The 20,858-nt window shown below is 42.8% G+C and overlaps 3 protein-coding genes across 5 annotated transcripts; 2 read left to right on the top strand and 1 right to left on the bottom strand.

Moving 5' to 3' along the window:
- The first annotated feature begins 1,506 nt into the window (after window positions 1-1,506).
- On the top strand, window positions 1,507-14,465 carry LOC117143500 (histone-lysine N-methyltransferase, H3 lysine-79 specific). 3 transcript variants are annotated; one of them, XM_033308220.1, is made up of 5 exons: window positions 1,507-1,682; window positions 2,931-3,021; window positions 10,971-11,168; window positions 12,596-13,191; window positions 13,412-14,465. In XM_033308220.1, the coding sequence occupies exons 2-5, from the start codon at window positions 2,974-2,976 to the stop codon at window positions 13,665-13,667; spliced, it is 1,098 nt and encodes a 365-aa protein (XP_033164111.1). In that variant the 5' UTR covers window positions 1,507-1,682; window positions 2,931-2,973; the 3' UTR covers window positions 13,668-14,465. The 3 variants fall into 3 exon arrangements, with proteins under 3 accessions (XP_033164111.1, XP_033164112.1, XP_033164113.1); XM_033308221.1 differs by lacking the exon at window positions 1,507-1,682 and adding an exon at window positions 2,469-2,677; XM_033308222.1 differs by lacking the exons at window positions 1,507-1,682; window positions 2,931-3,021 and adding an exon at window positions 10,425-10,733.
- A 156-nt stretch (window positions 14,466-14,621) lies between these two features.
- LOC117143340 (TRAF3-interacting protein 1) lies at window positions 14,622-16,682 on the top strand. Its single transcript, XM_033308003.1, has 4 exons — window positions 14,622-14,759; window positions 14,824-14,941; window positions 15,001-15,566; window positions 15,632-16,682. Exons 1-4 carry the CDS (start codon window positions 14,625-14,627, stop codon window positions 16,580-16,582), a joined length of 1,770 nt encoding a protein of 589 aa, XP_033163894.1. The 5' UTR covers window positions 14,622-14,624; the 3' UTR covers window positions 16,583-16,682.
- Window positions 16,681-20,823, bottom strand: LOC117143339 (protein suppressor of hairy wing). The gene is made up of 7 exons (XM_033308002.1): window positions 20,722-20,823; window positions 19,296-20,168; window positions 18,806-19,233; window positions 18,616-18,748; window positions 18,355-18,545; window positions 18,165-18,289; window positions 16,681-18,086 (listed from the first exon to the last, which is right to left on the bottom strand). Exons 2-7 carry the CDS (start codon window positions 20,151-20,153, stop codon window positions 16,987-16,989), a joined length of 2,835 nt encoding a protein of 944 aa, XP_033163893.1. The 5' UTR covers window positions 20,154-20,168; window positions 20,722-20,823; the 3' UTR covers window positions 16,681-16,986.
- Window positions 20,824-20,858: the final 35 nt, after the last annotated feature.

Raw genomic sequence — 20,858 nt, 5'->3', positions numbered from 1 at the left:
ACCTTATTAGTATAGAAAGTTCACAAAGAAGGACGTGTTAATAGTTGTGGCCTGAATTTATTAATTACTTATGTAAACATAAGTAATATCATCAAATCATACCCTTATTTGTTAACTTCCGTTTAGTTTAAGGCGTAAACCAATAATATATATTCGTTAGGTCCTTAATTACTTGTTGTTTATTACTTGTTCTATATAGCTACATACTTTTTATATTTCCCAGGCATTCCTTGTATTGAACACGAAAACATAAACAAATTTATCAACTCCTTGTAACTTGGACTATCAGCTATTGGCAACACATTGTTTTTGGCAGCTGACGCATTCCGCACCTCATGGTTAGTCGCTCCGTTTAGGTGCGCAGTGATAAGGGGTATCGATAACAGTATATATCTAACATGGATTACCTTGTACTGTGACAGTCATTCGGCGCTTATCTGGGCCGCAAACAACACGAATTCGTTGGCCTAATCATAATGAAAGTTTTGTTTTGACAGCAGCAGCAGCAGCGGGCGTGTAGCCACTATCACCGGATTTCCAAAAATAGTTCTTCAACTTTTACCGCAATCTGCAATGCAAACGATGACGCCCGCGTTTGTTGGAAAATTCCCTGCTCAACGCTAAAAAAGGGATTCCTCCACAGATCGTGGGCTTATCATGCATGCTAATTAATCCTATGACGAACTGGGGAAAAAAAAAAAACAATAAAACCTCATAGAAAACGCGAGGAGCTTGATAATCATTGTACTTGTGCACCTGTCGCCGTCATCCAGTTATCATTTAATAATCAAGATGAGTGCCAGAAAAACAGAGAGAGCTGCTTAAATGATTATCACAAGTTTGCGGGTACAGTGTGTGCAATCTATGTAGTATTTTAGTTTAGGTTATTCAGTGCAAGCTATTATCATGAAATCTAAGAAGTTTACTCAACAACTCACGCATTACAAGTAAAAGTTAATGAGGTAATAATTATTATACATTATTTATGTAATAATGCATTGGCTTATAATTAGCTTCTTATTCAAATTATAAAAAATGTTCCATTTAAAACATGGTTTAAGTAAGGGTCACCACTGCGTATGAGTGATCTTAAGTGGGAGTATAAATAAAATTATACTCGGATGGTTCCTCACATCATGCGAGCACTGTGCCTGTAATATTCTCTTTCCCTGCTGGCTAGTCCAACGTGTTTGCTATCACCATTATCACTCGAATTAGGCACAATCATCTAACGAATTCGTATGGCCCCTATGCCGAGTACTTGGAAAAGTAATGACTGGCTGGAGAAGTGAGCAGTGGAAGCAGTGGAGGCAGTAAACCAACGAATCGAATGAGTATTTGTGTGCACTTCCAGTACGCGATAATGCCATTCTTCAATTCCAGCCGAAGAAACCGAAAGCCGAGAGCCCAGCTGAGCGCCCGAAGAGAGTCTTCTGGAAGAGAGTCTATCTCGCCGGCGGCGGAGAATCGCCGCTCGTCGCTTGTTCGCCAGTCATTTCAGCAGTCACTTGTTTTTGAGTGCTGCTTGGAGTTGGTCGCTCGCCTGCTGCGCTCTTAGTGGTTTTGGCTAAGTTCACTTAGTTAGTGCCTCCGTTTAGCGGCGAAAAAGCTGGAAAAAAACGTATAAAATATATCGCGTTGTCGTCGCCGTCGTCGTCGTCGCCGCTCTTGTATCTGTGTTTGTGAGTGCCGAAAAGATGAATACATACATATAGAAATACACATACACTATACATACAATAAACAAAAATATTATAAAAGAAGAGTTGCTATTAAGTGAAATATATGCACAACAACTACTAAAGTTGGAGAACGGTTACTGTCGTTGCCATGGGACGAACGTGAAGCCTCAATTGTGTGTATTTACACACTCGGTGATCTGCGCTGCTCCTCTCACTCATTTGTATGGTGGCAAAACAAAAAATAAAGTCGATGGAAAAACTAGAAAAAACCATAAACAAAAGCTGCTCGTTGTCCCACAGAAGCAGCAACAATCAAATTAATAACTTAAGTAACAGCATCGACACGAACGGCGGCAGTTGGAATTATAACAAGAAAAATCCTACAAGTTAATGGATATTTTTTTCCTCTAGATAAAAAGCAACACAAAAAGTCAACTGGCAAAATATCACGAATGGCGGTACATACAAATTTCAATTTGTCGCAGCCGGAAAACAAATTCACATACAGTTCAAACTCCATAACTCGGAATTCCCAAACACATTCACTTTATGTCACTTTATGTTCATAAGAAGTCGGTACAAGTCATTTTAATAAAATTAAAACGAATTTTGGACAATTTGAACTTTATTGTTAATATATATTTATAAGAACTTGAATACAGTTCTCTTAAACCATATTTGTTTGCATAAATTTTTTCTATAATTTTGCTGAAATTTAACTTTCTTTTATACCGTAATTTTAAAATATGAGCAGACTGTTGAATCTGACAATATATTAACTTGTAGTAACGAGTTCGACTTACTGGGGCCCGACTGTACCCACTCGCTCACAAACGTCACCGGCACACTCCCACTCACGCACACACCCACAAAGTGACGCCCACGAGCTCTGGAGATTTGCACAAGTGCAGAGGCACACAGACGGAAGAAAAGACAGAAGAAACGAAAGAGGAGTGAGCTCAAGAGATTTGTTGTTGCCAGCCTTGACTAGAAAAGTAAAGCCCGAAACTAAAGTAAAGTCTGTTAAATAATTACTCGGAAGTTGCACAATCTTGTTTGATGGCAGCCACCGAAAAAAAAAGAAACAAGAAACATGTACTAAGAAATCTTGAAAAAAGTTAATTGTTTCATAATTGCGAAGTGAATTCAGCTGATTACGGGACAGACAAAAACCAAAACGAACCAAAGCTAATTGCTATCAGTGAGTGCAGTGACCGTACTTAGTATATTTTATGTTCTTCGATGCAGGCGATCCAGTGTGAAAAGCAGAAAAACAGACAAGCCCACGGAAATGGATTACATTGTGAAGGCCTACAAGGATTGGAAACTGCATTCGCAGGTGAGAAATCCAGTTAATAATACTATTAGATAGAAAGGTAAACACTCAAGGCTACCTATGTAGGTGTCAGTCCCAATTACGAGTTCATAATTATGAAACAGGAAACTGGTAATCGACTTACAATTAGGGCGTATACAAATCACAGATGGAATTACAATCGTCAGGTGGCAAAGCGACTTACAAATTAATCCGAACAAAAGAGACAAAAAGCTAGGGGCGAAAATATCATGCCACTCCATAGTAATATCCGCTAATTTGTGGTATTTATTTAAAAAACTATTTGTTCTTACAATTTAACGGTCGAAGGAAAAGTGCGAAATGTGGGTTTTGCAAGGCAGCTAAAGTAGTTTTGTAAAATGTAATATTTCCTTGTCTCGATGTTGAACAACTCTAAAAGTTTAGAGCTCATATTTTTGTATGGAGCTGCCAACAATCGAGTCTTAACGGCTTTTGCCCCTTCAAAACGCTTTTGCCTGTGGCAATTGGCTGAGAGATGACGACAATATTGTGGCTTTCTTGCAGAAGTGAAGCCAACTTCTGTTGCCCCTTTTTTCGCGATCATTAATATTTTTATTTTATTTGCACCTTTTTCTACATTTTCGATTCGCGAAAGGCTGTGTGGAGTCACGGCAATAAGCGGTCGTTAGCTCTTGGCTTTAAGTTGTGGCTTTGGCTCGAAGTCTAAGCAAATGCAGGACAGTCGCGGTCAAGAAAATAGGTGGCCTGCGAGAAATTGAACAGATCCGCAAGCAGGTTAATATCACAAAGAACTATAGCTAGAAAATAAAGATCAATTTTGTACAAATAAAGATTGATTCTGAGGTATATTTTAAGCTAGATCCTTATACCAGCCAAGCGATCCATTAAATATTACATTATTACTTAAAAAATTAAACATATGCAACCAAGCCTATTGCTAGTTTCTACGATCCTATTAAGTTGACCCCCATTGTGTGTTATGTAGTATATAGTGGTATACCCCAAGCCAACACGACCACGATCGGCGATGAGAACTTGGCCTGGAAAGTGGGGGGAAGTGGAGGAAGTGGCTGTGAAGCCGGAGTGCTTAACCGCATTTAAGAAAGACCTGGCCAAAAGACACCCGGCAACAGCCAAACAAAATAATAAATTATTCTGCGAAACACGATCATGTCGAAATGGTTTCGCATTACCCGCGAAAAAAAAGGCGACTGGCTTTCTGAATGAGCGTTACTCTTTCGCTTCCTCGGGTTCTTTTCCACCTTATTTATTTATTTACTATTTTTGTATCTTTTCTGCTGGCTTTTGAGTGTGCGAATATGCTGTTTCTGTTGCAGCTGCGAATCGCGAAATCCAAATTCGAATCCGAATCCGAGTGCCACCAAAGTGTGCTAAGATCGTGGCCAGCGAACCAAGGCGATGAGTAAGCCAGCAACGAGTACATCTGGCCAAAAGCGAAGCCAAAAGCAGCTACAGCCACCAACTTATGCGGCTCCCCGCTTGAATTGCAAATGGCCAATGAGTGTGTGCGAGTGTGGTAAAATAGCCATGCAGCACAGCCAGTGCACTCGAAAAAATAAATGCCTAGTTATAGGGAAAAAATTAAAATTTATCTAAAAATTGCTTAAACTAGAATTGCAAGATTAAACTAACAAAATAGCAAGCGAAAATCAAGTTTAGAAATGAATGCATCTAAAGGAATGCAAGAAAAGATACTTTATGGTCGTAAAGTTAAGATCGTTTAATTACTTTGTATCAAAAACTAGAATTTCCTACTACATTTTTTAAACAGTTAAAAGTCAATGAAAGTGGCGTGGTTTTTAAATATTCAGTGACGTATTTTGCAGTATTTTAGAAGGGGTGTGAATAAACAGAAACTGAATTTTATTGCCACATTATCGAAACTGGTTATCAATTCAGTATGTCACTTGTATCTCAACGTATCATTTTAAACATTCCAAAATAGATAATGCTTAAGTTAATATATTTTAAATTAATTTAAATGCAGATACTATTTTTTTGCCGTGCTGAAAGCGAGAACAAGTTGAAGCGAGCACAAAATGCATTTTATACGCCGACTGCAGCCGCTAATTGGGCCAATGCACATTGCACAAAGTATAAAGTTAATTCTTGCTTGGCGTCGCATTCCGCTTGGTGTTCTAAAAATATCCTTAGCCTTGCAACCAGATCCTCCAGCTGAAAGGGTGCAATGCACCGCATTCGATTGCCAAAGATGGCCATCTCAGAAATTCCCATGGAAATTCCGGCCAAAAGAGCCATCCAACTTTGTCCTTCGCCATTGAAATAGACATGCGATAGGCCAAACATACATGGCATGTATTTCACTGGCGACTGGCCCACTTACGAGCACATTTGAATACAGGTACAGGTGTATCTTCGCCTGATTGCGACCATGTTGGCCAGCTGTGGGTGGCGTTTTTTTGGCCTTCGGCAATCAGCTAACTGCTCCGCACCTGCAGCGAACCGAAAGTCCCTCCGATTTGGTAATGATTCGCATGCGGGCGGGCCAACAAAGCGAGGTTGGCCTGTTACTCACGGTTGTTGTTTGCCGATAACTTTAGGTATAATTAAGTTCAACACGAATTTGGGTCACGCGCAAAAGTTTAGGCTGCCACTTGGTACCCATTACACCATATATAATTGAATAGTACAACATTTTGTAGTTTAGTTCTATAAATATAGTTAAATATTACGAGCTAAGCTACTGTTTCTACTTAGTAATCAGTATGAAGTTGCGCTTCTTTGAAATCTTTTTTTTATTTCTGTCACATGCTTGTTTTTATTTGTTAATTTCTTTATTTCTGCTTGGTAAAAACATTGTCAAACGAAAGCTGTTTTTTGTACTTTAAGCTCGAGCAGAATTTATGGTTTTGCATGCTAACAAATTTACAGTCTGGTCCATAAATATGTTACGTTTAACTGCTTTTTAGCCCTTTATATTTGCTACCATATTGGTAAAAACAGGGGTTTTTATTGGTTTCAAATAAAGAAGTCACGAAAACGAATTAGTGAAGCTTCCGCAAATATAGAGCAATATTTTCTTAGGGGTTTCCAAGTTTAAAATATAAAAATGGGAAACATCACACTTTGAATGACACCCCATGGTACCTAAAAAAAATCACAAAAAATTCTCTGGGCTTTTCAAGATGTTTTTTAATGCGCGAAATCCCAAACATCATCTCGGGAATGCCAGTGAGTCACCTTAAAAAATCTTTACCATTCTCGGAGATAATAATTATATCGAAGTTTTGCTTCCTGTTGCACAATGTGATTGAAAGATTTAAAGACTGGTTTTCGTTGTGGTTTTTTATTCTGCTGATTCTGATTGTTTGGTTTTTTCTGCGTAGACTATTTGCGAGATTACGGGCTGTCTATATTTAAGTTTTTGTCTGACTTAGCGGTTGCAACCGGTTCGAAGTGCTTATAAATAAAGTGTCAATCTACAGAAATTCAGCTATTGATATGCGTTATTGTTTTGATTGTGAGCTGCTAGCTGGTCTTATAAAAACGAAAAATCAGCATAAAAGTGGGAAAAACAATTCCGAAAAAAGATAAGTCGGCTTTTGTATGAAGTACAAATAGACCGAATTTAAAGGGCTTTTTGGTGTGGGCCATTAGCTTATTTTGGCCTTGACTTTCACACAGAAGTCTTATCAGAATTCGAACGTGCTGATCGAACGATTTGCCGCACCAAGATGTCAAACTCCAAAAACCCAGTTGAAATTTCCTTGTTCGTGCATTGCCTGGCGTACATATATATGTATATATATATATCTTCGATCGCACCTTATAATGATCATAAACGAAGGCTGCACCCTCTTCTGCGAACAAAGGCGGCAATCTTATCAGCAAATAATTTCTCATACCAAAGCAAAACAAAATCACCCAGTTTTTAAACCACACATTTTGAGCAAAACCAAGGCAAGCACTGCACAATAAGAAATCAAGTAGCTGTAGACATATAATTAATAATTTAATAAATCATATTGATAGTCATTTGATGGCTGCCCAGATGCTTTTTAATGACCCACAACCGTAGTGTATATATGAGTATTATGAAAGCCAGCGGACAATCAATCACACGCTTAAGTGCAACGTCATTAGGAAATAAAACAACGTTTATAGAGATTGATAATTTGAAGGGTTCCCACTTTACCACATGTCTAACTTCAGCTATTGATTCATATATTTTTAGAACTTAAAAGTATTTACTGCTTCGTTTTTGTCACACTGCCAATTAGGTTTTTAGCCGCAAAAATATTTCACAAAAAACTCGCTTATTTCACTGAGTTCTAGTTAACACAAAAAATCCCCAGATAGCTAATATTCCCCAATAGAGATACCCTTTGCCCAATCATTAGTTTCTTCGCTAAATATTTTACATATCATAAAATGTCACGTTGATGGAACATGCACGTAGCACTAGCAATTAAACGTTGCCCTTCAAATGTTCAAATAACAGGTGCTAAAACAACTTGTCTGTGCGATTTACTTGTGTGCTCAATTGAAAGAACTAGAACCTGCGAAGGAACAGAAACCCATCCATTTAATTTATCGCTAAGTATAAATAAACTAAACGAAAAGACCACTTAAGACCCGGACACTTGACTTATGGAGCTCTAGGTTCATTGATATCGCCGCGGACAACTTGAGCTGTATGTTTTTAAAGTATTTAAAAGTCAGTTGTTCAATGGGGATTTAACCAGTAATTCCCCCAACCAACCGATAAGACAAACAGCGTGAGGGTGCAGCTCCAAAAGGATGCAAATTTTCTGGCATTTGAGTCAAGGTTGGATGGAGTACCCTGATTGATCCACCAACAAACACCACATTGTTTACTAGCTGGCTTAGAAAATGTGTTGTGAATCATCTTGACTATACTATCACTATAAGTACGATTTTAGGTCGAGGTCTGTTTAACTTAGATACTGTTTATGCCCGCACAGAACGAAAGTTATTTATCATTTCTAGTCCATAAATCGTATTATCTAATTACTTGCACTATTTGTACTTCTGTATATCAACTACACAACTTCAGCTTTGCATAGGCCATAGATATGGCTAGTCAATATTTTATTTGGAATGTCCAAGAGAATCCAGCAGAGATCACGTGAAGAAACCTCTTTGTTTGGCATTATCGCGACCATGGGACGAGTATTTCCCATATATCAACAATGCGAGCAGCACTGAACTCCAGATATCTGAGTATATATCTAGAGCTTCTTACTTCTCAGTCACGTACCGTGCATACAAATAGTTTTGGTTGTCTGCTCCCGATTCGTACCGTTTGCTGTTTATCAATTTGCAATTCCCAATTTTGGGGGCTTTAATTAATACTAAAGATAGTGCACGACTGGCCAGGCGTTTTTACTTACATAGTTATGTTCAACCTTCGGTTATGCACAATTCCATAAATTTGAAAAACAAAAACAGAGCTGCTAGCGCGATTGAAAGGCAGCAAATTGAAATAGATTACGAGCGATATGGTTGAATTTATGAGTGACTGAGCCGCATTAGCCGCATAATTTATGGCTCTGATTATGGGCCATTCGGGCCAACGAAAAGTGGACCAACGTGGCTCAAAGTCTTGACCTTCGTCAGCGGTAGGTTCTTTGAACGTAGACGATAATTTACCATCAAGCGATGAACTCGTCGCCCCTCAAATTCATACAAATTAGTGACTCACAAAGTGAAGAAGCGCCAGCAGAGCATGTCTGATGTCTCAATGTGCGGGCTAAAACCACCTCCCCCCACCCCCTCTGTTAGAGCCAAAGTGCCAAAAAGCATTTAACATTCATTTCTGCGCCAATAAACGCGCACAATAACAATAAGGCAATAACATACAGTACGATCATGTCTCAAAAACAGCTCGTGTGCTGATCATTAATCAGGTGTTTTGTTTATTGTGCTCGGAATGGACAATGGTGAGAGCTTTCTCCGAAGGCAACAGATTTCCAGATCAGAGTCAGTCAGTCATGCCAAATGCTACCGGCACACAAATTCTGATACGTACACCACGGCGTATGCGTATTGTATTTCGATATCGACTAGAACGAGTGACGCAGCGCACATGCGCATGTCAATGACCGTTCGTCACTCGCTGGATCTACTAGATATATAGAATTTATAGTGTAACTGTATAACTATAGAAAACTATAGAGGGAGAGCACAAATAGCAGGAACTTCGGCTGCCTTAGAAGTGTGCGTTTCTTATCTGCGCAGCTTATCTGCAAAATATTTGCCAAACATAAATAAATGGCGACCAATGCAGAGTAAAAGCAACACTGGCAGTAGGGTCACCACGTTTCTTTTTAAAAACAAATGATAGCTGACATATTCTAAGGCTATATTAATAAATGTTACAAACAATAAATTTATGGAAAAGCCAAGAAACCGCTTTTGTTTTGTTTTTAGAAAGAAACCATTTAATTTTTTTCAGAATTTGAATCACTGTGGTTCTTACTGATTTGAAAAAAGGTAAAAACACAAACAGAGGAAGTAACACCGCTGTGAAAGCAAATGAAATGGCGCAAAAGACATACAAGCCACATTTGAACAAAAAAGCATGGTAATGTGTACTAACAGCTTGTTGTTGACCTTAAACGCGCCCGGTTCCACGTCGATTATGGCCAAAGCCCGCAATGCAAATATGCGGTAGTTATTGTGCCGGAGCAGTGTAATAATGCAGCGATATTGCGCATACAATGTTCAGCTACCATTAATGAATAAAGTCACATGTTAATTATCAGGCAGTGGCACGTCGTCCACCGGCACCGCACTAATTTCAATATTTGCAGCAGCTGTTGGTGCTGGGATAAAATACAGAAAAATAACAAAACCCACTGGCGACCTGCTTTGTTCAAACAGGTTCCAACCGACTGACTGGCTAAATATATGCAATACATTTAAAGACGTTTACGCCGACGATCACGTGAAAAAATTATCCACCGCAGGCGGAGAAACACCAACAAACTGAAAAATTAACAACGTCTGGATTTTGTTTGAGACAAAGCAAAAGCAAATAAAAGTGCTCCAACTGCTCTCTGTTTTAAATGCGCGCCAATTTGTTGAGTCAGGTTGGCAGCGCCATTTTCACAAGATTGTAACTAAAATTATTTGAGTGTACTAATATATACTTTTCTTTATTATATGCAGTTAGTAGGATAAAATTACATATTTTATTATTCGGTGTTTATATACATTAACCAAAATATTGAAAAGCGTTTGAGTAGTAACCGGTTACTGATTTAGAATATTTAAGATTCGCATCTCAATCTAGTTGATAATTTCAAACTTTCCGCCAAGCAAAGACAATCTGGCAACGCGCAATGAAGGTGAAAGTGTTCCCATTGGCTTTATCAATGGGAACAGGAACTCACATCCCATTAAGAGCACTTCCCCATCTGGTAACACTGCAACACGTAGTAAACAGAAAATCACAATTGGATCGAAAAATCGCAAATTGCCATAAAACAGAGCACTCGCGTGTGCAAATATTAGCGCAATTCGTTGGCAGACTGCGCGGTGGAAGGTAGAGACGCCACCCCGCTCCACCCACTCCCACTCACTCCGTCGCGCCGTCTCGCTCGCTCTGTTTTGAAAGGCCTGCCATGGGTGTGTGCGTGTGTGTGTGAGTTGGGGGCTCTGCGGCGGAGTAACTGTAACAGTTGCAGCTGCAGTTGCAGTTACCGTTGCAAAGGAGCGGCGTTCGGGTGAGTGCGCCGCATAATTAATTATTGCGGAAATTAGTCGCTTTTCACTTTAGTCCCAACACTGCTTTTAAAATCAGTTTCTATGTAACAAAATTACAATTACATACATCTGTATGTGTAAGTATTGGGACTGTGCCTGTGTGCGTTGCGTGTTGGCCATGACATCACTACAATAAATATAATACATTAATATAGTAACCAAACATCTGAATCGAATCATTCTGAAATCCATTGCAGTTTCAAGAGATCGTCCCCGACATGGATGACTCGGAATTCATGTTTAACGAGAAGCAATCGATCCGGGACTCCGGGCGCACCCTCAAGCGCTACGGGAGCACCTGCTGCAACAGCCTCCGGAACAATGAGACCCTCATCCGGCACATCGTCGAGAAGACGGACACGCTGCAGGGCATCGCCCTCAAGTACGGCTGCACGGTGAGTCAATCCTCGCGAGAAGTCATCATTAACCGCAGTCCACATTCCATAACAGTGCAGCATAGCGACATTATTGGGAAGCTCCAAGAATGCATAAGGTGGCTACCACTTCCTGGTAGATGGTTGTGTATATATCTACTCCAGTGCATCTTAACAACTTGGAGGTGCTACTAGCCTTATATGGTAGTTGTACGGAATTCCCATACAATGCCAATTGTTGCATATTTAATGGTCGCATTGACACGTGGGGCAGAAGCTTCAACAGTGCACAAGTTCTGTTTTTTAGTGTCAACTCACGGATGCTCATGCCTCCCTTTATTATCGACATCTAATCTTCATGGAATAATCAGCTCTCATTGAAAATGACAATCAATTTTACAGCCAGTTTATGGATTTTCATCTTCCAAATGTATCTTTCTATCGATGTCAAATATGCAAATTTACCATTTATTCCCATTGAAACAAACCTTTAGCCATGTACTATATACTTAATTGCAACTCAAAATAGGTGCATCAACAACAAAAGCCACTGCTGACACGCTAACCCTTTGAATGCTAAATGTCAGCTGCTTCATTTGAATTTATTGATCTTAGAATGCAGCCTTTGAACTTTTGTAATTCAAAAAATGCAAGCCAGAATGGATTCTTGTAGTTACTGCTATTCCCCCAAACCCATTGAAGTCACCAAGTCATTCCCCACTATATAGTTTCTTTGAAACTTTGAATCTTGACCAAATCATTTCATCACATCCATTGATTTCTTACACCCCTTGAGGAAGCTTTACGAGTGCTGCCAGCACGCGACCCCGTTGCATTTTAAATGTCAACTCCCTGGGATTTGAATGTATCGATTCAATAATGGCCATGTTGCCCCGGGAAACTTCCATCTGCCCCAACACCATGCCACTTGGTGCCTTCTTGGAATTTACGACCGTACCCACACCTTTTCAAAGTTGCGGGGGATGTGATAAGTCGTCTAGTGACTTGGACAAACACTAGATAGCGACATGTGAGAAGGGACAAGAATCTAGCATTTAGTCTGGATCTTTATCAGTCTCGTTATCGCAGTAGACCTGTGGAAAATGCTGCAGCCCCATATTTAGACACCCTCTCGCGACTTGACAGATTGCTGCATATGATTTATGTCCACAATGAGAGCTCGACTGTTCAGTTAGCACTGGACTAATATTTGCCTAAAGCCAGATTAAGTTTATTGACTCGACAGATCTGAGACGTCGCTGTAAGCTACAAGCCAAAACAGAAAAAAATCGTTGCATGCCTCTTGACCCGATTGGCCATATATGCGTCTAAGCCGGCTCATCCATCCGTCGATCAATCTCATCCATCAATCATGTGTCAGCGCTTCAATTGCGCGTAATTGATGAGCTCCACCAGCTTATAAATATATCCCGTCTATTGTATTTCAGACGGAGCAAATAAGACGGGCCAACCGGCTCTTCGCCTCGGACAGCCTGTTCCTGCGTCAGTTTCTCCTGGTTCCAGTGGAGAAGAACTCACCGTACTATCCCCAGGTGCCTGGCGATTCGATAGCCGCCTTCGATGCCGTGCTGGCCACGCCACCGGGCACTCCGGATGCCAATGGACAGCGGGAGGCGCACAACAATGCCAATAATCTGAGCCAGAGCAACAAGAGCTTCATGAAGAGCAACGACATCAGCAGCAGCAGTAGCAGCAGCAGCAGTGGGAGCAGCAGCAGCTGCAACACAAGTGGCACCGGCCCCATTTCCGGAGGATCGCGTTCCGGCGGCAACCAACAGCAGCAGCAACAGCCCCCACAACGTCCCTACTCCATTGCCGGGGAGCTGCTGGTGGTGCAGGCCGGCGACGAGGATCCATCGATGATGCACGGCCACGGTGGTTGCAGCGGCAAGCAGAGCAAGAGCCTGGACTCTGTGGCCGCAATGACGCCCGAGGAGGAGAACAGGAAATGCATGAACGACTTCCTGAACAAGATAGACAACACCATTTCCGAGTCGCGTAAATATGTGGAGCGCTCTAAGGAGTAAGTAGTTCCACAACTCAAAAGAGACCCAATCAATCATCATTTCAGATTATTGAGTTGTCGATATGGGTATTTAAATCACTTGTACTGAAATCAATTAATCATAAATTGATTAGCTGACATAACCAATAACCGATGAAGTGATGAACGAGTCACTAGCTTATAGAATCTTATCTTTAGACTGCATCAACCAATGCTATCTTTTGTTTCCACCTTCCAGCCTGGTCAGCAGTCAGAGTGATGCGGACATCTGCATCAGTGCCACCGCCGACGTTTTCCCGCAGCGCCGCCATCCGCTGAACAACTCCTACAAGACCAACAACAACGACCGTCCGTCGCAGTATCAGCGCCACAGCTCGACGGGCAGCGGGAACTCCTCGGACACGGCGCACCTGCTGAACACGACGCAGACGCGACGAGTCCAGAATTCGCTGAAGCGGCTGGAGAAGCAGCAGGACGACTTCTTTGAGTTGTAGCGTCCGTCTGCGGGACGCAATCTAGCCTAATTACGCAGAGAGTTAATTTTACAATTCGTTTTTAATTGCCGCGCATTGGGGAGATGACTTAGGTCAGCATGTTACATCACACGGAAATGCCGCACTCTAAATGTAATATAAATAATGATATCTATCGACAAATATGCGCGATACCTTACCTATACGATTAAACATTAATGTAACTGAGCTAAAACCTAAACTAAACTATATACCTAAACTAAGCGCTGCGCTATGAAAACCTGTAGTACGATGACAAGGCAGTTCTGTACCCCCATTTTGATCTTGTGTCAGCCCTGTATAATTGCCGCCAATTTGCTTGCAAGATCCGATCTGACCCGCATCCGCAAACAGATCCGGAAGCCTTATGTCCTCCTGTCCGCCCTCCTGCCCCCCATTATGTTTACTTTTTGTATGACTCTAGCTTTAATCACACTGTGTATAATTTAGTTATGAGAATTATTAATGTTAATTGTATATAGTCGCCAGAAAACACAACAATCCAACTGGACTGCTCTGAACGCTAAAACACGAAATTGGCCAACTGTTGACGTGTAATTTTAATTTATTTTTTAGCTTTCCAAAGTATTAAACCCCAAACGTTCTATATAAAACCGTAACCTCAATTGTTAAACAAGCATCCACCACAAAACAATAAATACACCAATATAAAAATGTATATCCCAGAAACCTCAATATCGAACTGCACTCATATCGAGCCAAGTCATGTTGTACGTGAGAATGTTTTTTAAAATAAAGTGAGAATTGTGTTGGAACAAATGCCGTGTCTTCATTTATGAATGCAGCTTTTCCATGAAAGCGATGGTTGACCACGTTAGGGAAGTTCACCTGTTTGGTTGCCAGGACAACCTAGCCGGACCAAACAAAGAAAACCGAAAGGATAGTTAACCACATTTCAATTGAGAACGTATGGCAAAGATGTCGGAAAAAGATCTGGATGCCATTATTTTGGAGACCCAAAAGGTTTTGGGCAAGTACATCAAGAAGCCACCGCTCACGGAGAAGCTGCTGAAGAAGCCGCCATTCCGATTTCTAATGGACGTCTTTAGTAACGTAAGTGGTTGGAAATCCCTCACCCCTAGTGAAAGATTGAATGTTGAGCCTCATTTGTGGACAGTTTATTAAGCAAAGTGGTACGTTCGATGGATTATACACGCCCGAAGAGCAAGTTTTCGAGAATATAACCAGTCGGGAGGATAAGATGCGATTTCTGCAGAAGATGATCGATGCAACTAGTGAGTTTGGCTTACAATGGGGGTGCTCTAAATGAACTACAATGTGTGTGCTTTCGCAGAACTAACTACCAAACTGGATCTCAAAGTACGCACTTCAAAAATAGTTGCTGGCCAGGAGCCGGAGCTCACCAATGAGCTCCTCCAGGCGATGGCCAGTGTGGCGGAAAAGAACTTGCCGTGGGACAGCATTGTGGACCAGGTGGTGATTTCCCACAGCAAAACTCCACTGACGCTTACCAAGCCACCGAAGGAAACTAAGAATGCAAGCAAGAATCCCTCACCCGCCGGCAAGGATGAGGATTCAAAGCGACGCAAGGAGAAACGTATATCGCCTCAAGAGCAGAAGCTGCGCAAGACAAAAGAACAAGTGTCCCGATCTACTCCTCCCACGGAGAAGGATAAAGCATCCCAGAAGAAGTCCAAGGCACCCAAGGATGACTCCAAGTTAAGTCGACAAAGCTCAAAGCAAAAGAGTCCGTCGCCAGTTAAGCAGAAGTCCAAAGCCAAGCTGCAGCCTTCAACAGAGAGCGATAATCTTAGTCAGTCTATGTCGCCAGTGGATGGAGGATCAACCAAGCCTCCTGCAACCGAAAGTGCTCCTCCAAGCAAACCAGAGCCGGAAACGGTAAGAAACATAAGTTAATTTGGTTTCAAATAAGAAATCAATAAGTTATCCCTATACCCAAACAGGTTCCTCCGTTAAAAGAGAAGGAGGCAGTGGTGGGACCTGTCCAGGAATCCCCAACTGTTCTACCAGCTGAGCCTGAGAGTCGCAAGTCCTCCAGCAGAAGTCGCCGTTCTAGTGGCAGCCATAGGCAACCGGAACCTAATCCCAGTCCCAATGAGAGCCAATCCCAGCCAGCGGTGCAGTCGTCAGAAACCAGCTCTCCGCCGCAGACCAACAGCGGCGAAGCGAAGCGGGAGGTACCTCTTTCCAGAGAGAACTCTAAGGAAGCGAATCAACGACCCAGAACCTCACTTAGACCTCCATCCGCTCGACCCGCCTCCGCACGACCCGGAGCTCCACGGCGTCGAAATGTGGAGATCGTGCTCCAGCCAAACGATCAGATCAAAATGTCGGGCATAAATGTAAAGCTTGAAACCTTTGGGGACTTGGACGACGACGGAGAGAACCTGGTGATCATAGAAGATTCTGCCGCCCATGACATTGTCGAAGGAGGCGGTGACGAACCAGCATTGGAAGGACAGCTCGATGCCCAGGGACGATTGGTGCAGCAGATCTTGGAAACGCAAAAGGAACTGGTCAATCAAGGTGCCGAAGTGGAACCGCCTCCAACACAGGCAGGCCGACAAACTTCTGCCCGCCAGGTGAACGACGTACGCGACGTAGTCCAAAAGCTCACCAAGTCGATAGGTCCGCTGGGAAAACTACTGGACTGCATACCCGAGGATTTCGATGCAATGCAGCTGGAGCTTACGATGTGGCGCGACACCTACACACAGGCCTCCACGGAACTAAAAAGGGAGCACAGTCTCACGGCATCTGCCACGGAGCCGCTTCAGCATCAGTTGCAGCAAATCCAAGCCAGCATTGCGGAGTACCGGGAGCTCATCGACGAGAGTCGCCACAAGATCTTGCAAAACAACGCTCGCATTCTGAAGTTGATGATGGAACAGTAAGCATGGAGAATAAATAAGCATTGTTAAAAATTCAAAAGAGTTCTATCGAAAATATTAAATTTGTATATTTTATATTCAATAAGAGTTCTATAAAAATAGCCATGCGTATATTGCTTGGTAACATCATTCAATTCAAAAATATATAAAATCTATATAATATCAAAATATCTTTGATATGTAATATGTAGGTTTGTTGGTTTTTGGGTGATTTGTCAATGCGCAAGATGTCTGAATATTTAAACGACAGACGGTAAGTTTCTGTTTTAAGGTCACTTGGTGTTTGTACCAAAACCAACGATCTTATAAATACAATTTTTGTAAAAATCATCAACGATCGTAACTTTTCAATTCCTAAAATATAGTTTTCGTGCGGTAATTGTACGCATGCATCAATAGCTGGAAAATTAAGCTTTCTCTTTTTCGACTACAGATTTTTTCTTATTTTCTCGAAGTTTCTCCTCTGCGTTATCCTTATCCACAGCTTTCCCCATGATCTCCTTCTTTTCAGATTTGGCCGAAACTTTCTTCTTTTCCGGTTTCTCTTTGATATCATTTTTTTTAGTTTCGCCTGTGACCGACACCGCTTCTTCATCATCTGAATGTGACTCATTGTCTTCATTGTCCTTGCCCAATCCACCTTCGTCCTGATCCTCATCTCCCAGTACATACTCGATCACATCGTCGATGGGGAAATTATTGAGCAGCGACTTGATGGAATCGTTGTGAATGACCACGGTAAAGAGCAGTTTGCAGTACTCTCGCATGCGGCTACCGTAGTCAAGCTCGGCGTAGTTTTCGCCACCTATGGTCAGGTCGTAGCCACAGTTCTCGATCACTTTGCAGAGCACCGTCTCCTCGGGGGCATTGGGCCAGCCGTATTTCTTTAGGATCGGTGGGTCCACTAGCATGTCAATAAGTTTACCCACATTCTCTTTGAGCTTTATGTCCTCCTCAGTTAGAATTTCGCCACTGAAGTCATCCTCGCTACACGATTCTTCCAGGTTATCGGCAATGGCAGCGGCCAGACTGGCGGCCAGGGATTTACGCTGCTCCTTCTTGACCACCGGCGAGACCTGCGCCTCCTCCTTCTTCGCCTCGGGCTTAACAGCAGCCTCATCCGTCAGCTGCTCTCCCTCGATGGCCCCGTCCAGGGGCAGAATTGTGTATGTTTCGTTTTCTAGGGTAATCGTCTGGGCCGCGCCATCGCCTTCGTCCACCAGGAATTCACGCACCACAACGCCATTGCCGTCCGTTTGGCTGGAAATTAAAGAGCCCGCCGATGTGTTTAACGCCACTGGTACAACCTCCTCCGATTCGATGTCCTTCTTTGCACGCTTTGATGTATGCGGCTCAACGCCAAAAATGTCATCCGGATCGCATTCGTGCACGGTGCGTATGTGCCGTCGCAGGGTATCGCTGCTGTCAAAGTTCTTATCGCAAATAGCGCAATCCGTGCGTTCCATAATTTTGACAGACGAGCGCATTGATGACCGCTGTTGTTTCGCTACGAAAAGTAGGAGCAGGATTAAAGATCGATAAAAGATAAAGCCTTGATTATTGCCAATTGTCAATTCCAACTTACGGCTGTGTTTTCCCTCGTCCATGTGCTCCTTCAGCAAGGCTGGAGTGCGGAAATTACGCTTGCACTCGGCGCAGGAGAAGACGGGTCGCTTAGTGCGAGAATGGGTCTTCACATGGCGCTCAAGTCTGCGAATTAATATTGCAATGAGTAAGTAGGTCTAACAGAAAAGAAAAGGTTTTTAATATCTTACTGTTTCTCTGTTTTGAATTTTTCGTCGCACTGCTCGCAGGGAAAGGGGCGAATGTGGGTTTTGGAATGGGTGCGGAGCTGGGTGGCCTGGATAAAACTCTTGCCACATTCATCACACTTGTGCGGACGCTCTCCAGTGTGCCGTTTCATGTGTCGATTGAGCACTTCCTTCACGGCAAATGCTTGGTTGCACTTAAAGGAAAGAAGATACCGGATTGTTACAAAAGGTAAAATGGAGAGTTACGGAAGTTTTAAGACTAACCACTGTGCAACTGTACGGTTTCTCGCCAGTGTGATAGCGTCGATGCTTTTTAAGAGCCACCAATGCAGAGAACTTCTTGTCGCAAAGATCGCAGTCAAATGGTTTCTCACCCGTATGAGTGCGTATGTGAATGCTGTGGAAATATACAAAGCATTACTTCATGTATGTTAAAATCAAGTAGCAAACCTACTTGAGCGTGGACAGGCTGTAGAAACAATTCTTGCACGTGTGGCACATGTACTCCGGCTTCTTGACCACCTGTGTGCCCAAATGCTGCTTCAAATGCGATCGCAGGTTGTCCAGGCGATAGAAGACGCGATCGCACACCTTGCAGCTCATGGTATCGGTCTCGTTCGATGAGCACGATGAGTACTTCTGGTGGCGCTTCAAGTGATACGAGCGGGTGAAGTCCTTGCCGCAGATCTTGCATGCATACGGCTTGCCACGTGACTTGTGCTGTTCCTCGTGGAGCGCCAACAAGGCCTCGCTGCGCAAGTTGGCGTTGCAAATGGAGCAAGGAAAATCGCTGAACTCGGAGTGGGTGATGAAGATGTGGCGTTCGTAACTGGTCTGTGTCTTAAACGACTTGGGACAATCGGGACAGTTAATGTGACCCAGCTAAAAAGGAAAATATGCGTAAGTTATGCTAACTCCTTTACGTATCAATCATTATGACTTACATGGAAGGTGTCGTAACTTTCGCTGCAGCAGAAGCAGATGTCCTTCTTCTCCATCACTACGGCATCCTTCTCGATCTTGTCCAGGTTCTTAAGCATGTCGGCTTTGCGCAAATGATACCCGCTGTCATAGCGACAGAACTCCAGATGCTTTTTCAGACTCTGAACGCGACGGAAGGTTTTGTAGCACTTGCCACACACATGCTCCACGATCTCCTTGATCTTTGTCTGGCCAGAGTTGCCCTTGCCTGAGGAGTCTTCACCGTCCTCATCCCCATCCTCACCTATATCCTCGTCGTCCTCGGTGACAACGATCTCCTGGCCGTTGTTGCTTTCTATTCTGCCCGGAACTACTTCCTCATCATCTGCTAGAATAAAATCAATGGTGTCATCTTCTTCGGTGACCACGGTAACCGTGGTGTCCGCCTTGGTATTTTCTGATTTCACAGCCTGAAGTACATAGTGCTCCATTTTCTTTTTTTTACTGGGAGACGCCTTGAGCTTGGCAGTTTCCACGGCTGTCACGGTAGCACTGGGTGTCTTTTTCTCATTCAGTATCTTTACAGTGGAGGCAGCCGGAGCTGTGCTCTTGGTGGCTCCTCGTTTCTCAGTTTTCGGAGTGCCCAGTATTTCTTCATTGAGTATTTTGATGCGCGATCCAGCGACACTGCCACGCTTCTCCTGCTTGTTGGAGGGAGTTCTTGATGTGGTAGAAGTAGTGCTCGCCTCCGAATCCTCACCAGCACCCACGTCATTCAAGAGCTTCATCCTGGTGGCTGGACGCTTATCCTTGGGCGGCGAAATGTTCTCCACACCCAGCAGCTTGCCCTTCTTTTCCTTGCCCTCCTTGGAGGCACTCATGTTGGTGATACCAGCCTGCAATTAAGATCGATTGGGTGATAATTCAGGATCAGGATCACCAGTGCCCGCTTTAGTCTACTTTTAGGCACGTGCTTTATTGAACATCAGATTTTGCCAGCGTCACCAACACACGCCCAAAAGCAGCTAAGAAAAAATGGCGTCGCGCTGTTCGATCTTTGCGATCGATCGGCCTTGGTGTGAGCGAGACAACACTACATGCGCCTGACGCACAGAAAACGCAACAAGTTTTCTTCTGAAATAAAATTGTATTTCAAAGGGGTAGCAAATAATTCTAATACACTCGCAAATCCGTAGCATACTTTTCAAATATTTAATGCTATTTTGCGCCGGCGAAGGATGTGGAGGATCGGTTTTAACCACTTATTTTGCTGATTAGAAGTGCACTTTTCTGCTCCGCAGCGAAAGAAAGTGGCTGCCATCGCCGATAACGAGCGTAAAATTATCAAGTCACTGGCTAAGTTATTTGATTCACAAACATGTCCTTATATCACGGGATGCGATCCTTAAAGGGTTTTGACCGCATTGCCGATAATAAATCACAATTTACCTAATTTTATGCTTTAAATTCCAACACGACAAGCGTTTGTGTATGAAAATTCAGTGTGACCGTCGGGTGTATGTTGGAAAATACCATTTATTACAACAATCCATGGGAAAAATAATCTGAACATGCCGCCGCCATGA

Source organism: Drosophila mauritiana, chromosome 3R (assembly GCF_004382145.1).
Source record: "Drosophila mauritiana strain mau12 chromosome 3R, ASM438214v1, whole genome shotgun sequence".
In the NCBI taxonomy this organism is placed as follows: domain Eukaryota; kingdom Metazoa; phylum Arthropoda; class Insecta; order Diptera; family Drosophilidae; genus Drosophila; species Drosophila mauritiana.
The sequence above is the reverse complement of the archived record's forward strand: the minus strand, read 5'-3'. Positions and strand labels throughout refer to the sequence as shown.